General features: G+C 40.0%; 1 protein-coding gene across 8 annotated transcripts in view; it reads right to left on the reverse strand.

The window, feature by feature from the left end:
- Window positions 1–856: 856 nt before the first annotated feature.
- Window positions 857–14,923, reverse strand: part of Esrrg (estrogen related receptor gamma) — a 604,577-nt gene continuing 590,510 nt past the window's right edge. For all 8 annotated transcript variants that reach the window (XM_040737769.1, XM_040737767.1, XM_040737765.1 and 5 more), the window contains one exon: window positions 857–4,816. In XM_040737769.1, coding sequence (XP_040593703.1) covers window positions 4,572–4,816 — 245 coding nt within the window. In that variant the 3' untranslated portion in view covers window positions 857–4,571. The remainder of the gene's footprint in view (window positions 4,817–14,923) is intronic.

The raw sequence follows: 14,923 nt of genomic DNA on the forward strand, positions 1-14,923 counted from the left end.
TCTGAGCTTTTCTTGCTACCTAGGTAACCTTATGATCCTAAAAACACCACTTCTAGTTGGTGGCCTTTGTGTCGCCACTGTGTGTCTCTGGAGAGCCGGTTGCCTCTGAAAGGTGGGCAAGCGAACTGACCAAACCCTCTCAGGCTGGGCAGAGTGAACTCAGGGCAGGCTAGGCAGGGGCAGTGGGAAAGAGCATATTACTGCTGGGGTGACGGCTCCAGGAGGGTCCAGAGGAAGCTGCAAGTTGACCCCAAGCAGCGAGGGCAGCCAAAGGTCATTTGCTGTCAACAGTACTGTTTAACCCTCCTGAATCCCAAGACAGCCTCCTCCCCTTGCATGGATCCCAGGACTCTGCCAAGACGTCCCCCATTCAGGAGAGCCAGTCAATGGCCATGCTGTGGACCAAAGGCAGGCATTGGCAGAGCTCCGTGTGCCAGCCAGAGAGCTTGATTTAATTGTCGATAGAAGGAAATAATAGATATCTCTCACAGGTTTTTAATATGATCTTAAAATAGGGGAAAGTTTTCTGTTATGACATTGACATAGAGGCGATGATTTTGAGTAATGCAGGATGATGTGGGGCTGCTTAAGATTAAATACGAGCTATATAAAGGCCTGTCAGAATGAATTCTAATGTGCCATGAGACACTTTGCATACCCTTAAATATGCAAAATGTCTCTTGGCACCCTAGAATTCATTCTGACAAGCCTTTATATAGCTCTTACTTAAAGTCCTACTTTATTTTTAGGGACCGGATCCTTGGAGCTACTCTTTGAATGACGGCAACAAAGGGCACTGTTGATCCGTTTGTTTCTTTAGTGAGGCAAAGAAGAAACACAATACAAAAGAGCAGCGAAAAGTGGAAGCCTGTTTAATATTGTTCTACCATCCTCCTGAAAGGCATAATAATTTGAGTTACATATCTGAACTGATTGGAGTCACAGAATCATAGCTCCTTTTTGCATTTAACAATATATACAATATAAAATAAATACATTTACACAAATGGACATTTGCTGGAGCACACGGTATGGTACACATCACAAAAATATACAATTGATTGCTTTACAGGTGTGATGCCCATCTACAGCTATAGACATGGTTTCATTATTATTATTATTAATTATTATTGTTATTATTTTTTACTACTGGCTATAATGCAACTCCTGGATCATTGTAAGCAGTTTAAATTTTGTTTTTTGTCCATTTACGATCTTTGCACATAAGACTGCCATAAAATGTTGTCCCAGGCAGGTAAACAGGGATGCTTAAATAATTAAAATACAATCACCGACATCCATTTTCTCTTCTATAAGAAAAATAGCAGTTTTAAATTTTTTATATCTTTTATGTCATCATTTAAATGCAAAATAGTGGAATAAATACAACAATCTGATTTGATTAAACACGAGTGTCACTACAAGGAGTCAACACAGTCATATTGCTTCAAATAAGAACAAACCTAGAAGAAAACTAAAACTGTAAATCGCACAGCTAAAACATACACCTTGGTGATTTCCTGACACTTGGTATTAACTAAATGGTCTTGCTTGAAACTTGAAAGAAACAATAAACTCTGCTCGAGCAAGGTACAAATGGGTATTTGCCCTAAAACCCGTGCATTTCTTTTAGATCTACATTTTAAGCTGTTTTTCCCCTTAGTTATGAGATATTTGTTGTTTTTGAAAACCCAAGTCTTTTAAACTGAGGACAACACATTATTCCTCATTCTTTAAATGGGTCTCTGTCTCGCGTGATCACTTGCAGGCTCTGACTTCTGCAGCCCAAATACTTCAATGTGATAACAGCGAAACGGTGGATATACTGTCTGTATTCCATTTGTGTGTGTGTGTGTGTGTGTGTGTGTGTGTGTGTGTGTGTGTGTGTGTATATAGCGCAGTTGCACAGTAGTAACTTAAACCCTGCATAAACCTTCTGGAAATAATGTTTTTAAACACTTACATGATGAAAGAATCTTACAGGATCAGCACCTTTTTATCCCCCCAGGAGTTGTATTTTCTGTTGATGTTGTTTTTTCAGGGATTTGCCAAATTCTTTAAAACTTATCGCAGCTATCAATTTCAAGTTATTGACCATCTGAATGAATTGCTAATGATGATTTATCTAGATTCACACTACAGTCACTTTCTCTACTGAGAACCACAATCTACGATATATTCCCATATAGCTAATGATAGATACACAGTATTCCTAGCACGGGGCTGACACATCCTCAGCCCAAGCTATTTTGCTTAAAGCACACAAAGTAGCAATAGTTTTGGAAGCAAGTCCGCACCAAGAAGTTTTTGCAACAACACAGAGCGAGTTAATAACAACATCTGAGAGATGATCAGGTGAAAGCCATATATACAGCATTTAAAAATTAGACTTATCTATATCCTTGAATATTCAAAGCTTTATGTCTAAGCTATACATTGGTATTCTATAATAAACCATTAGAGAAATTATCCCTTGCTTTGAAAATATTGTTATGATTTCGATGTGTGTCTGATCGTAACGAATACTGGTTTGGAGTTTCAATCTCAGTTATTACTGGTAAGGAGTAGAATATACTACTGTAGTCTCCTGAGGAAGGTATACATCCAATACTGTCTCTAATTCTACCCTGTGTCTAAAAGCACACACCACAAGAATCCAAATACCACGAGAACAAGACGACAGTTTCTGAATGCAACGTAAAGTTCCGAAAAGCGTAGCAAACATGGAACATTGAAGCTGAACTATTCTTTTGTTTGTTAGGAGTACAACTTTAATTACATCTGTGTACATAGAATAAGACTGTCCACAGAATACAGAGAGCAGCTACTGACACTGGTCCATTGGTAAAAGCGCTCTATGGAGGGTAACTGTTTCCTGGTTAGTCGGCGACTGTAGGCTCCGGGAGGGGGTATCTGATGTCTTTGTTAGATTACACCTGGTTACAGTTCTGAAGCTGACTGACTTTCACGCTGTGACCATACAGTTGGAAAGCACATCTATTGGCTTAGCTCTTGGTAAAAACAAACAAGGAAACGAAACGAAATTGCAGGCCAATTGAAACGATCATTCCTAAGTGAATGGACTCCTCCGGATTAGGTTTTAGAATTTTTGGTCAGGCATCTGCTGTCTTTGATGATAGGGTTGTTTGAATTCTGGCGTTAGCCTTATTGCCTCTGAAATGATATTGACTCACAGCTCCTTCTGAGACAGAGTTTGTAACTGTGTACAGGCAGCATGTCATTCCTAATCATGAGGGAAGCTAGAAACCGTATGGCGACTGTCCCTCCCGGCAGGGAGGAGTACTGGTGCTAATTCTACGGATAGGGATCCCATGTACAGTGCTCATGGATGTGACACGCGGCATCATGGTAGGTGTAATCTAACCCTTGGTGTCAGTGAACATTTAGGCAAACTGGAGCTCATGTAAGAAACTGATGCTTGGGACCAGACTGGCACACAACATAAATTGCATCCGTGGTAATATGCACCTTCCCTTCAACTATTGCTTGAATAAGTTAAATCCCCATATTAATACATGGCTGAAAAGTGGTAAAGCTGGTACAAAAAAATCTCCATTTGTAAGAAGAAACGAAATGTTTTTTTTGTTTGTTTTAAAAATCTTCCTTCCGGGTTCACTTGTCCTTCGTCAGTGTTCGAATGCTCAAAGCCAGCGCAAAGTCGCGGTATCCTTACCCCTCTCTAGTATTGCATGAATGAATAAAGCTTAAACGATTCCCTGAAAAAGTTACATAGTAGCTAAACTAACCAATACCTGGAAGACTTGACAAAAGAATTAAGGAATCAAATGGCTGTAACTGATCTAGATGAGGAAGCGAGGAGAAGCGGCCTGTGCGGCCTCTCTGGTTGTCTGATTGGAGGCTGCTCCGTGGAGTCTAATACTGCAGGAAGTCGACTGTTTGTGTTGCACTGTACTTTAGGTACGGCTGTCTCTTTGATTCCTTACTCACTGGGGATGGCATGGTTCATGACAAGTTCACTGGCATCCATAGTATGGATCTCTGTCCTTTGGCAGGGCTGGCTTCCTTCTCTCTCCAGTTAGAGACCGCGTTTAAGAGTTCAGCAGCAGAGGGGAGGAAAGGAAAAGACAGGGAAGGACGAGAAAGGGGAGGGATGCAGGAAGTGAAAGAAATGTCCCTTGCAGTTAGAGGTATTGAACGTGTAGAGTGAAGGGGGCGAGAAAAGGAAGAAGGAAGGGGTCGAGGAAAGACAAGAAGGGTAGGGAAAGGAAGGAGAAAGAGTGGGAAAGAAAAAAAGGAAGGGAGGGGAGGAGAAAGGGGGGACCATTAATGAAATAAGCAAAATGTAAGATCGGGAACCAGGGCGAGTGGGAGGGACGGGACCGAAGGAACAGTGGGGTAAAGGCAAGGAAACCTATCAGGAAGATGTGGTGGAATCCGCAGGCTGCATCCTACTGTTGCTGCTAAAATATCAGTGCAGTCTCTGTTGATTTTTAATGTTGTTCACTAAACTCTAAGGTTCTTCAACATCACTCTTGGGTTTATCTTCCCTTTTCAACGTGCAGGATGGGAGGGCCTGGGGGAGCTTTTAGTCAGACTTTGGCCTCCAGCATTTCCAAAAAAAGTTTGTGCATGGGGACTTTGCCTTCCAGTTTGATGTTGTAGAAATGCTGCACAGCCTTGGTGGAGGTCTGCCTCAGCAGCGGCAGTGTCATCAGCATCTTGCCTGCGCGGCGAGGATCCTCCATGTGCTGGCCAGCCTCATAATCCTGCAGGGCCTCATGTAAGACATCTTGAAGTTTCTGAACAGCTTCCACGTCTTCTATGTGCATGGAATCTAGACAATGAAGCAGAATGTGTCAGCGATCACATGAATAGTAAAATCAAAGATAATGCAACTTATTACACACCACACACACAAAACACCATAAAGTAATATCACAAGCAACACAGATGAAAACATTCTCAACAAAAAGAATTGTGTGATCTTGGTCACCCCAAGGTCGAAGCTACCTCAGGGGTCTTATTTCTAACATTTGTATGGTTTTCCCTAGATTTCACTTAGTAATCCTCAGGATGAGCTTAAAAAGACAGGAATTATTTTACATCTATACATATGTAGACATAGACACATATTTACAGCATATGTTGCATACTGGATAGCAGAACACTTTAATAGACTATTATCTGGACAGCCTGCCTCTATGCCTTTCTAATGTGTTCCTTTAACAAAGAATTATAGCAAGGAGCTTAGAACACCATAGGTGAGCAAGGGAGCAGGGGAGAATTTGGGAAGAGTTGGCAAAAGGAATGAATATGATCAAAATATATCACAAGAAATTCTCAATGAATAAGTAAAAATATTATTGAAAAATGTCTAAATGTTAGCTGAGATAAAGTATAAATCCCAAGTCCTCCCACAAAAGTCCATATTTCCAGTTAGGAAAAAAAGTTAATGACTAAGGACATAGTTAACCACTCCACATGATACACAGAAACCTCACACTATGGTGACATCTGAATAGTGTTTTAATTATTTCAAGATTTTAAATTTATTCCTGACATTAAAGATTCCTTACCTACTCAATTTCACTGGCGTAATAGAATTTGCCAACCTTGAGTTGTGAAATATTTTGTACATTTGTAATAGTGAACTCTGCCCATAAACTAACAATCTAATTCCACCAGGAACAAAAAGGGTTAACAAGGTTGTCACAATTATCCTTGTGAGAAATGTGGAATGTGGATTAAAAAATAAAACAGACACTTAATTATATACAAGTTTGAATCATTTAGCACATTTTATTGATTCCGATGACAGTTTATCTGTTAATTACACATAATGGAGTCTTTAGGGACTCTTCATGTTTAATAATCCCTTTTCTCTGTGAATGTCGAGTATGAAGATGTATGTAGCTAGACCAAAGTTTCACACAACTCAAACAATGATCACAGACTAAAAAAAACCTTGCAATAAGACCAACTAACAACAAACATGGGAAGGAATTAGGACAAATGGATATCACCAGCAAAACACTGTTAAAACCTTTCCAGTTGTTTAAAATATTTTTCTTATACAGGGCAATATAAAAATCATTTTACCAAGTCACTTGTAAATTAGCCATTATCTATACTAAGTAAATAATTACTATGGTATTTTAACTTCCAGGTATAAAATGATGCCATCTTGGAGCTCTGATTAACTTGGCATGGTAACCATGGCTACTACTGAGCAATACAATACAGTGATGCTCAGGTCTATGCTAACACTAAGGGATCAGTTGATGGGTATTCCCCTGTAGAAGGGCATGAGGTCAGGTCACAAGACCCTCATCTGGAAGCTCTACTATTCTTGTTCCTTCTTCCCTCCTGAAAGTGATCTTGGGAGATGATATAGACTGTATGGGAAGTGGAAAGCTAATTGTCAGGAGACTCCATGACCCAGCAGCCTCCAAGCAGCCATCAACCATAGTGGGGTAGGACTAGGTAGAGATGCAGCTGTATTGGAGCCACCCAGAGTCTTGTAAGTACCCTCACACCTGTGCTTTCTCAGGCTCAAACTTAGTTTGCTCTGTTTGTGTGTATATGTGTGTGTGTTCTACATGCCAGAGTGCGTAAGTGTTCATGTGTGTGCACTGGGTGGCTGTCTTTAGGAGTTATCCATTGAGCTGTCTGAGATAAGGTCTCTTACTGGCTTGAAATTTGCTGAGTCAGCTAACCTGGCTGGCCAGTGAACCCCTGTAGTCTTCTCATCGCTGCAGAATTCCCCAGCACTGGGACGATGAGCTCCTGTGCCCTATCTGACTTTTTGGCATGCCTTCATGGGCTTCGAACACTGGTCCTCATGCTGGCATGGAAAGCATTTCACTAACTCCCTAGTTCTATAAACTTGGTTTTCTTTGCATCAAGTCAAGCTTCTGGAATGTCTAACAGTGAACATCGCGTGCATTTTTGGAGTGAATTAAATAGAACTGCCCTGTGAACTCATGTCCCTGACTCTTCCATTATTATCAATAACGTTCTTTACTTTGTTCCTAGCAATGACATCTCCGGTTGCATGAAGACTGCTGCTTTACATGGGCCATGACTAATTAATAGAAGTATAAACACTGATAGAAATGCAGAATGAATATAGAAATATGGGCATTGATTAGAAATACAGAATGAAACAGACATTTCATTCCCAGTGTGTCTCCAAGTCCTTCCTTTGGTTAGGGTAGTGATTACTAGACTATGCTAGAATGCATTTCTCTTTTTTACATGATATGCCTTTAAACATGGGAAGCCAGCTCCAACCCTCTCCTCAGCTTTGCCTTTGCCTCTACTCTGGCCTGGGCCAGGGAGATATACGAGCGGATGTCATAGGAAATGAGGCGAGAACAAATAGCAGAGCGATAGGCTCACAAACAGCAATTAAGACTTCAAACTATTCTTTAAAGGCCGTGATTTAGCTGGAGAGATTTAAAAATGATTTAATCAAATTACTATGATAATTTGACTTCCCATTTACAGAAAAGATTCTAACTCATTTTAGCTTTACTCATTCTCAGATCTGCTCGTTCTTTAAATGCAAACTCACTAAATCTGAACTATTTAATTAGACCATGATTCAGCTGGCAGACTGCTGAAGGAAATATTCATCTCCATTAGGGACCCTAGTTCAAGTGATGGTTCTCTAACTTTCATCTGCTCTCTTCACTGGGCTGGGCTGACACGCAGATGCCAGGCGCAGTAGAAGTGTCATTCACTCATTGTTGGGCTTTGGTCATGGGTACTGGTTTCTTTTCAAGTACTTTCCCAAGGCAGCGGGTACCAGAATCAGAGTGAATGGAAACAAGGCAAATGTAGAGACAGGGAACATCAGCTCACCAATAAACTTGACACAGGGGGTGAGGCTGCCCAGGAGGAGCGCTGGATCAACTTGAAAGGAACTGGGAAACCTGGACCCAAGTCCCCAACTACCAAATTGAAGTAACACTGCTTATCTGGGCAGTGGTGATACACACCTTCAATTTTAGCACTTAGGAGGCACAGGCAGCCAGATCTCTGTGAGTTCGAGGTCAGCCTAGTGTACCAAGCGAGTTCCAGGACAACCAAGATTAGAAAGAAAAACCCTGCCTTGAAAAACCAAAGAAAGGAAGGAAGGAAGGGATCCACAACTTTCCATTAAATTTTGGTTCATGACTACTGAATAATATATATATATATATATATGCATTGTATGCATGCTATTAAAAAGAATTAAACTTTCAAAGTTCAAATAAGACACACACTGTTACTTATATGGTATTCCAATCTTTAATAATTAACAATTAGGCACACAGAATATTTTTATTATGTATTAATTATATTCATTTATATGGGTGTTTGGCCTGCATGTGTACCACCTGTGTGCAGTGCCTGTGGAGGCCAGAAGAGGATATCATATTCCCTGAGATTCGAGTTATTGACAGCTGTGAACTGCTATATGGGTGCTGAGTTTTGAACCCAGGTCCTCTGGTGGACAGCCAGTGCTCTTAACCACTGAGCCACCTCTCCAGCTCCATCTCACAACTTTTAGCAGCTTGCCCCATGAACGGGACCTTTGAGAACAGGGATAAATGCATCTGCTTCTGTAGTTGCAGCACCCAATGTCTCCTCCAGACATCGCCAAATATTTTCATTGATTGCCTATAGCAAACCATTTCCTGCTTGTAGCTCATTCTCAATGGTGATGTCTCAGTCCCCAGACTTCACTCTGAGCTAGAACCGAGTATCAGAAGTATGTATGCATGCTCAGTGGTAAGTCTAGACTGGTAGCATGAGCCAGCACGCCCAGCAATCCGTTGTGTGTAGCAGAACTGGTCATTCTTTTAGGGTGCTTATAAATTGCCAACACAGACTACTTAATCTTAAAAGAGATTTATGTTTCAAAATTTCCAGGCATACTAGCTAAGGTCTACTAGAGTGACCCATGGTCAGCAATCAGTTGTTGTCCAGGAACCCTGATTAACTGTCTGACAAATGGGCTCTTGATTGACAAGATGGTTATTCCTCTGCCCTCTCCCCCAATTTAAAAGAATGAAAAGCACAGATCGTAAGTCTTAGTTACAGCATAGTGACTGGGCAGCGAAGTCAAATCAAGCAACATGACAACACAAGTCAGTGACAATGTTGTCCCCCAAGATCCTCCTGAAACATGTACAACTAGATTTACATGTGGGTGTTCCTAACACTTCCCCAAGTTGCCATCTGGTCTTGGCCCCTGGTTCAAAATGAGTGTAGAACACACCTTGTCAGACCAAATGGCATGAGTATCATCTAAAAACACTAAGTCATTGAGGAAAACTTTAGAAATTGACCACTGACTAAACTGGAACAACCCTTAACTTCAGTAAAGACAATATTTGCAACTGATTGATATACACTAAGTATGCATGGATTTATAATGACATTTTAAAAGGATAGCTTTTTTTTAATTTGGAAAACTAGAAAACAAGGAGATTGAATCAAGTATTTCTGCATCTTTTGTCTATAAACTATATTCCTGGTAACTAAAGAGAAATGAGAGAAAAGCAGAACACACATATGGCTATGTATCACTGCTGAATGAAAAACAAGAGTTGAGACTGCAGTTAACACTCTGAAATCTCCAATGACGTGTGGATTTGGGTCATTGGCACCCTCAGCTGTGACATCACAGACCAGCCTCTGGGCATTTCGTGGTGCCACAGGGCAAGAACCTGAGCGTGATAGACCCAAACTGCAAAGGACAGAGAGACAATTAGGAGCTGGAGCATCCAGGCTGTGGGAACTCTGCAGGACAGATGTTCCCGTTTCTACAATACACTAAAGAACATGGAAAGAAACGGGGAACGTTTAGACTATGGCTGTACATTCAGATTCAAAAACCCATCCATAAGATTTTTTCAGATAAATGAGCTAGACTCAGCTGCAGTCACTAAGCACAAGCAATCTAATAACAAGCAGAAGGAAGTGGTAACAATAAAAGCCAGGACAGCATGGGGTTACTCTTAGGACAGAGTTAACTTTTTCCTTGCATCTACATCTGCTACGTCCATAGGATCCAGTGCATCTATTTGAATCAATAAGTTTATATTTAGCACCTCATTTTCTAAAAGCGGTTACTCTGGAGGACAGGGATAGGGTTCAGGCTGGAACAAGACATCTGGAAGGGTTCCTGGGTACTTTGCAGTCTTATTTTTTGACCTTGCTCATATATTCATTGTGTCGGACTGAAAAATTGGTTCCAAGAATGTCCAATTGCTGTGTCCTAGAACCCATAAATGTTACCTCAAAGGGCAAAAGGTACTTTGTATGTGATTAGGATAGAGCCTTCCTTCCTATGGGAGATTGTCTTAAAATATTCAAGCCAGTAACATCAAAGTAGAGAGAAGAAAGCAATGTCAAGAAGGTTAATGTCTACATCACTAGCTTTTATGATGGAGGAAGAGCCTGGCATGGTGGGCATGTCTGTATTCACAGAGATAGGGATCAGGAGTTCAAGGCTAGTCTCAACTACCTAATAGTTCACTTTCTCAAGACTATAAGAAAAAAATGAAAAGATAGATGGCAAATAGATGGATGAGTGGATGGACAGATTTTGCAGATGCTATAAGTTATGGAACATGACCGATACTAGAGAAGTCAAGGAAAGGGACTCTTCTCTAGGGCTAGCAGAGGAGCGGACCTCTGTCCATTTCCTTGTAGTACACTTGATGAAATTGATTTTAGGATTCTGATGCCTAGAGAAAAGAGCACAAATATATTTTTAATGCAGATACAGATTATGTCATTATTCCCTACATAATACAATACTTCAACCATTTACCTGAATTTACCTGGCACCACATATTATAAATAATCTAGAGACAGGTTACTAAAACAAGCAGGTATAGGTTATATAAAAACATGATGCCATTTTACTTAAGGAACTTGTACCTATTCAGGTTTTGTAGCTATGCTTAAGGAAAAAAATCCAGAATTACTTCCTCACAGATACCAAGGAACAACTGTGTTACAATTATCAGAAGACAGGAAAATAAAAAAGTAAGAATGAGTTCTAAAGTAATGGAAAGTCATCAGTTTAGGTTTCTGAAGGTGAAATTGGAATTTCCCAGGTCTTCAGTACTGGTATATCTGAAACACAAGTGCATGGTCATTTGTGGGATTAAACAATAGATTAAGAGCAGCAACAAAATGTCCAACTTTCTGTCTTCCAGTGGCTACAAGTCTTTATCAGTTTATCTCAGGTAAATGTGTCTGCTCCATAGGCACATCTTGAGATTTCCCCAAGAGAAGTTTTAAAAAATAAATAAATAAATGGATGGATGGATGGATGGATGGATATAACCTCTTGGCCAGTAACTAGAGCCATCTCTAGAACATCATAGAAATGAAGGGAAAAAATTAAAATTGTTCAAGAACCCAGTATCTCCTGTAGAATGAAAATGATTATGTTAGTGACATCTATTCTCATTGCTTAGTTCCATGTTGATTCCATCTTTCTATCTTGAAGTTTAATAATACAGTCTCTGTCAATGTCCCCATACAAAAAATAGTCATCACCTTTAATAACTAGTTTCCAATATTTATGCCACTTAGTGACCCTGGACACGTTTAATTCACCTAGATTACTTTATGGTTCAGGGTCTTTCTCCTCTGAGTTGTAGGAAACCAGAGTAAACCAGAGAAGAAAGACTGCAGAAGTCTGTGGGGATGGAGGACACCGGGAGAACATAGCCTATTGAATCACCTAAGCAGGGCTCATGTGGACTCACAGAGGCTGAAAAGGGAAGCATGAGCCCTTCCTGGGTCTGCACAAGGTCTTCTGCATACATGATGCAGTTGTGAGTCTGGTGTGTGTCTCTAACTCTTTGCCTGCTCTTGGGACTCTTTTCCTCCTGTTGGGTTGCCTTGTCCAGCCTCACTAAGAGACTGTCTTACTGTATCTTGTTTTGTCCTGTTTTGCAGTTGTCTCTTGGAGGCCTGCTCTTTCCTGAAGAGGAAATGGAGGAGGAGTGTATCTGGGCGTAGAGAGGAGGTAGGAGGTAGTAAAGGAGAGGAGGGAGAGAGAACTATGTACTCTATGAGAAGAATCCATTTAAAAAAAATTAAAGAAACTACTCACATGCCTTAACGTTGTTCTCTGAAATAGAGGAAAGACAGGCTTACAGTGTGGAAAACAGTTCCCCTTAGACAAAACATTCACAAATATTTGTAGTATTTAGTATTGCTATTTAATTAGCAAGTTAAAAGGAAAAACTTATCAAAAATATCCCCTGAGGGCATGATAATAAAATGATTGAGAGACAATAAGACAAATTTCCATGAAGGTTCAACTATGCTAATTAAATACAGCCCCGCCTTGTTCCAACTGCCTGGAGAAGTCACAGCATTCTGTCACTAGACATTCTACAATTGTGCATATAAACCAATTTGTCCTGAGTTATGTCCTCAGCTTCCAGGTCCCTAAAATCACTCTACCCTTTAAGCTGATGATCAAAATAATATTTATACTATTCTATCAGTAGGTTTTTATTCTAGAAGTATTATTCAGCAGTAAAAAATGCATTAAATTTTATTCATATTTATTCTTGAATGAAATGACCTAACTGAAAAGCATGAGAGCCCTTATCAGGAATCCAACTGTATGCTTGCCAAGCAGAAGCACAATATTTATGATTAGTGAATGAAAGTAGATGTTTAAAATAAGACAAGACAGATAACTGAGATATCTGTTAACATCTACAGCCATTCAGAAAAAGGTCACACAGGTCTCTACTAAATAATAATAATTTTTTAGGTAAGAATTCATTTATATTAATCTAAAATTCCTGAATAATAAAAGAAGAATGGGGCATTTTCTAGCACATTTATGTGTCTATGCACTCACAAGGATGTGTTCACATAGTTGTGCTTACACAGATGCACTCACACAGATGTTCACAGGGATGTGTGCACACAGATGTGCTCACAGGGATATGCTCACACAGATGCACTCACATAGTTGTGCCCACAGGATATGCTCACACAGATGTGCTCACACAGATGTTCCCATAAATGTGTAAGAAACTCATGTTGGATCCAAACAAGACTAAATCTATAAGTTTGCTTCTGTCCTCCAAATTATGGGCAAAATCAAATGTAACAAAAATAACCTTATATTAAGGTATCAAAGAAAATGACCTTCTTAGCGGTTCCCCCCAGACTAAAAGGCTAGGATTCAGAATTAGATGCAATTAATTTTCCTTGGTATCAAAAAGCTAAACAGACATTAGAATCAGCTGGAGCAGAAACCCTCTGCGAAGCCATACTACTCAGAAACTAGGACTACTGAGGTAGGGAGCATCTTAACAACTTCCAGTTTTAAACACAAGAAGCGAATGGATACATTGAATGGGGGCTCGTAGCCATGTGTGACTACAGATACGCAGGTTCTTTTCTGGTCCGGCAGCAGAACTGGGTTGGAACATCCATGTTGTAACAACACCAATGATCAAACATTTATTAAGGAACTGAGGGAGTCTAAATTAGAACACTTGGCCATAAATTATGCCTGGAACATCTCCAACTGCCAACTTTCAGCGATTTTTGATGACAAGGCTTTAGCATTGCTCGGGGTTTACAATTAACCCACAATTTACAAAAATCAATTGGAAGAATAAAAAGATATAAAATGTGCTTACTCTGTTTTAAAAAAAAAACAAACAACGAACTGCCTAAATGGTTTCAGTTGGAGTTATTTTTGTGATCATCGAGTAAAATTCCTTTGCAAAAACCGGTACTGTGGAATCTTGCATTCAATTTGGAGAGATGCTATAAGGCGGAGGCTAAATAAACTAACAAATACTTGGAAAATTTCTATCTCATATCCCACTTGGACCCCCTAAAGAGCAGGGCAAGGGTGTCTCATGAGTTTGTAAAAACAAGGTCATTTGCCACAAGAAATCATATTTTAAGTTTCATAGGAGAAGGAAGGGAAGTAGGGTAAATGGTGTTGTAAAGAATGGGTTATATTCACAATTAGAACTGTGAAATGCCAACGCCCATTGTGAAGACAAATAGGAAGGTACAACTTCATTGTTGAAAACAATTTCCCTTATATCAGTCCAAGGATTCATGCATCAATATTGTAGATGAACTGTTAATTACAAAATCAATTAAAAATTATTTCTAAAAACAGTCACGCGTCCCTGGCTCTCATGGGGGCAATTTGGGCAGAAGATCTCATCTTGCCCGCACCGCAACAGATCACAAAGTCGTCATCCACAAGTAAGCAAAAGCAATCTGGTTTTTCATTTTTCAGCGCGGCTGAGCCCAGCCTGGGATTGATCGTCACATATGGCCCCAGAAAACAAACTGTCAATACCTTGAATACTGCAGAATTTGAACAAATAGCCGTCTGCCCATTCAAGCCACTCACTGCATCCCATTTAACAGATTTTATTGACAGCTTCCTTCTTGTAATTAAAGGGAAAACTACTGGCCAGCAACCAAGATAAAGTTCAAAGATAGGGTCAAAACAAAAGCTGCTGGAAAGAGCACGGTTTGACTGTCAATGGTACAAGGCTTGAGAGCTGTTATTGACAGGCAGGTATCTGAAGATCCGCCCATCATTAGGAGGGATCTAGCCTGAACTTTATGCGAATGTTAAAAGAGACAATCTAGTATCAGGAAAGGCACAAAGGGAAAACAACAAAGTGCCAACGATTTTTACTTACCAGAGTTTACACTTTTCTTAGTACACCACTGTTCAAATGTGAGGCATACCGATTCCTATCATTCTTAACCCTTACTGCAGGTGACACTTTCAACAGAATTCCATGTTTAGAGAATTCCAGACTATAAGCCACAGAGTGACCTTTCATAAAAAAAAAAAAAACCAAGAGGCCACATGGCATGTATTTTTCTCAACTGCAAAATTAGCCTTTTTCAGAGGAGA

This window comes from Mesocricetus auratus, unplaced genomic scaffold (genome assembly GCF_017639785.1).
Source record: "Mesocricetus auratus isolate SY011 unplaced genomic scaffold, BCM_Maur_2.0 Super-Scaffold_100676, whole genome shotgun sequence".
NCBI lineage: Eukaryota > Metazoa > Chordata > Mammalia > Rodentia > Cricetidae > Mesocricetus > Mesocricetus auratus.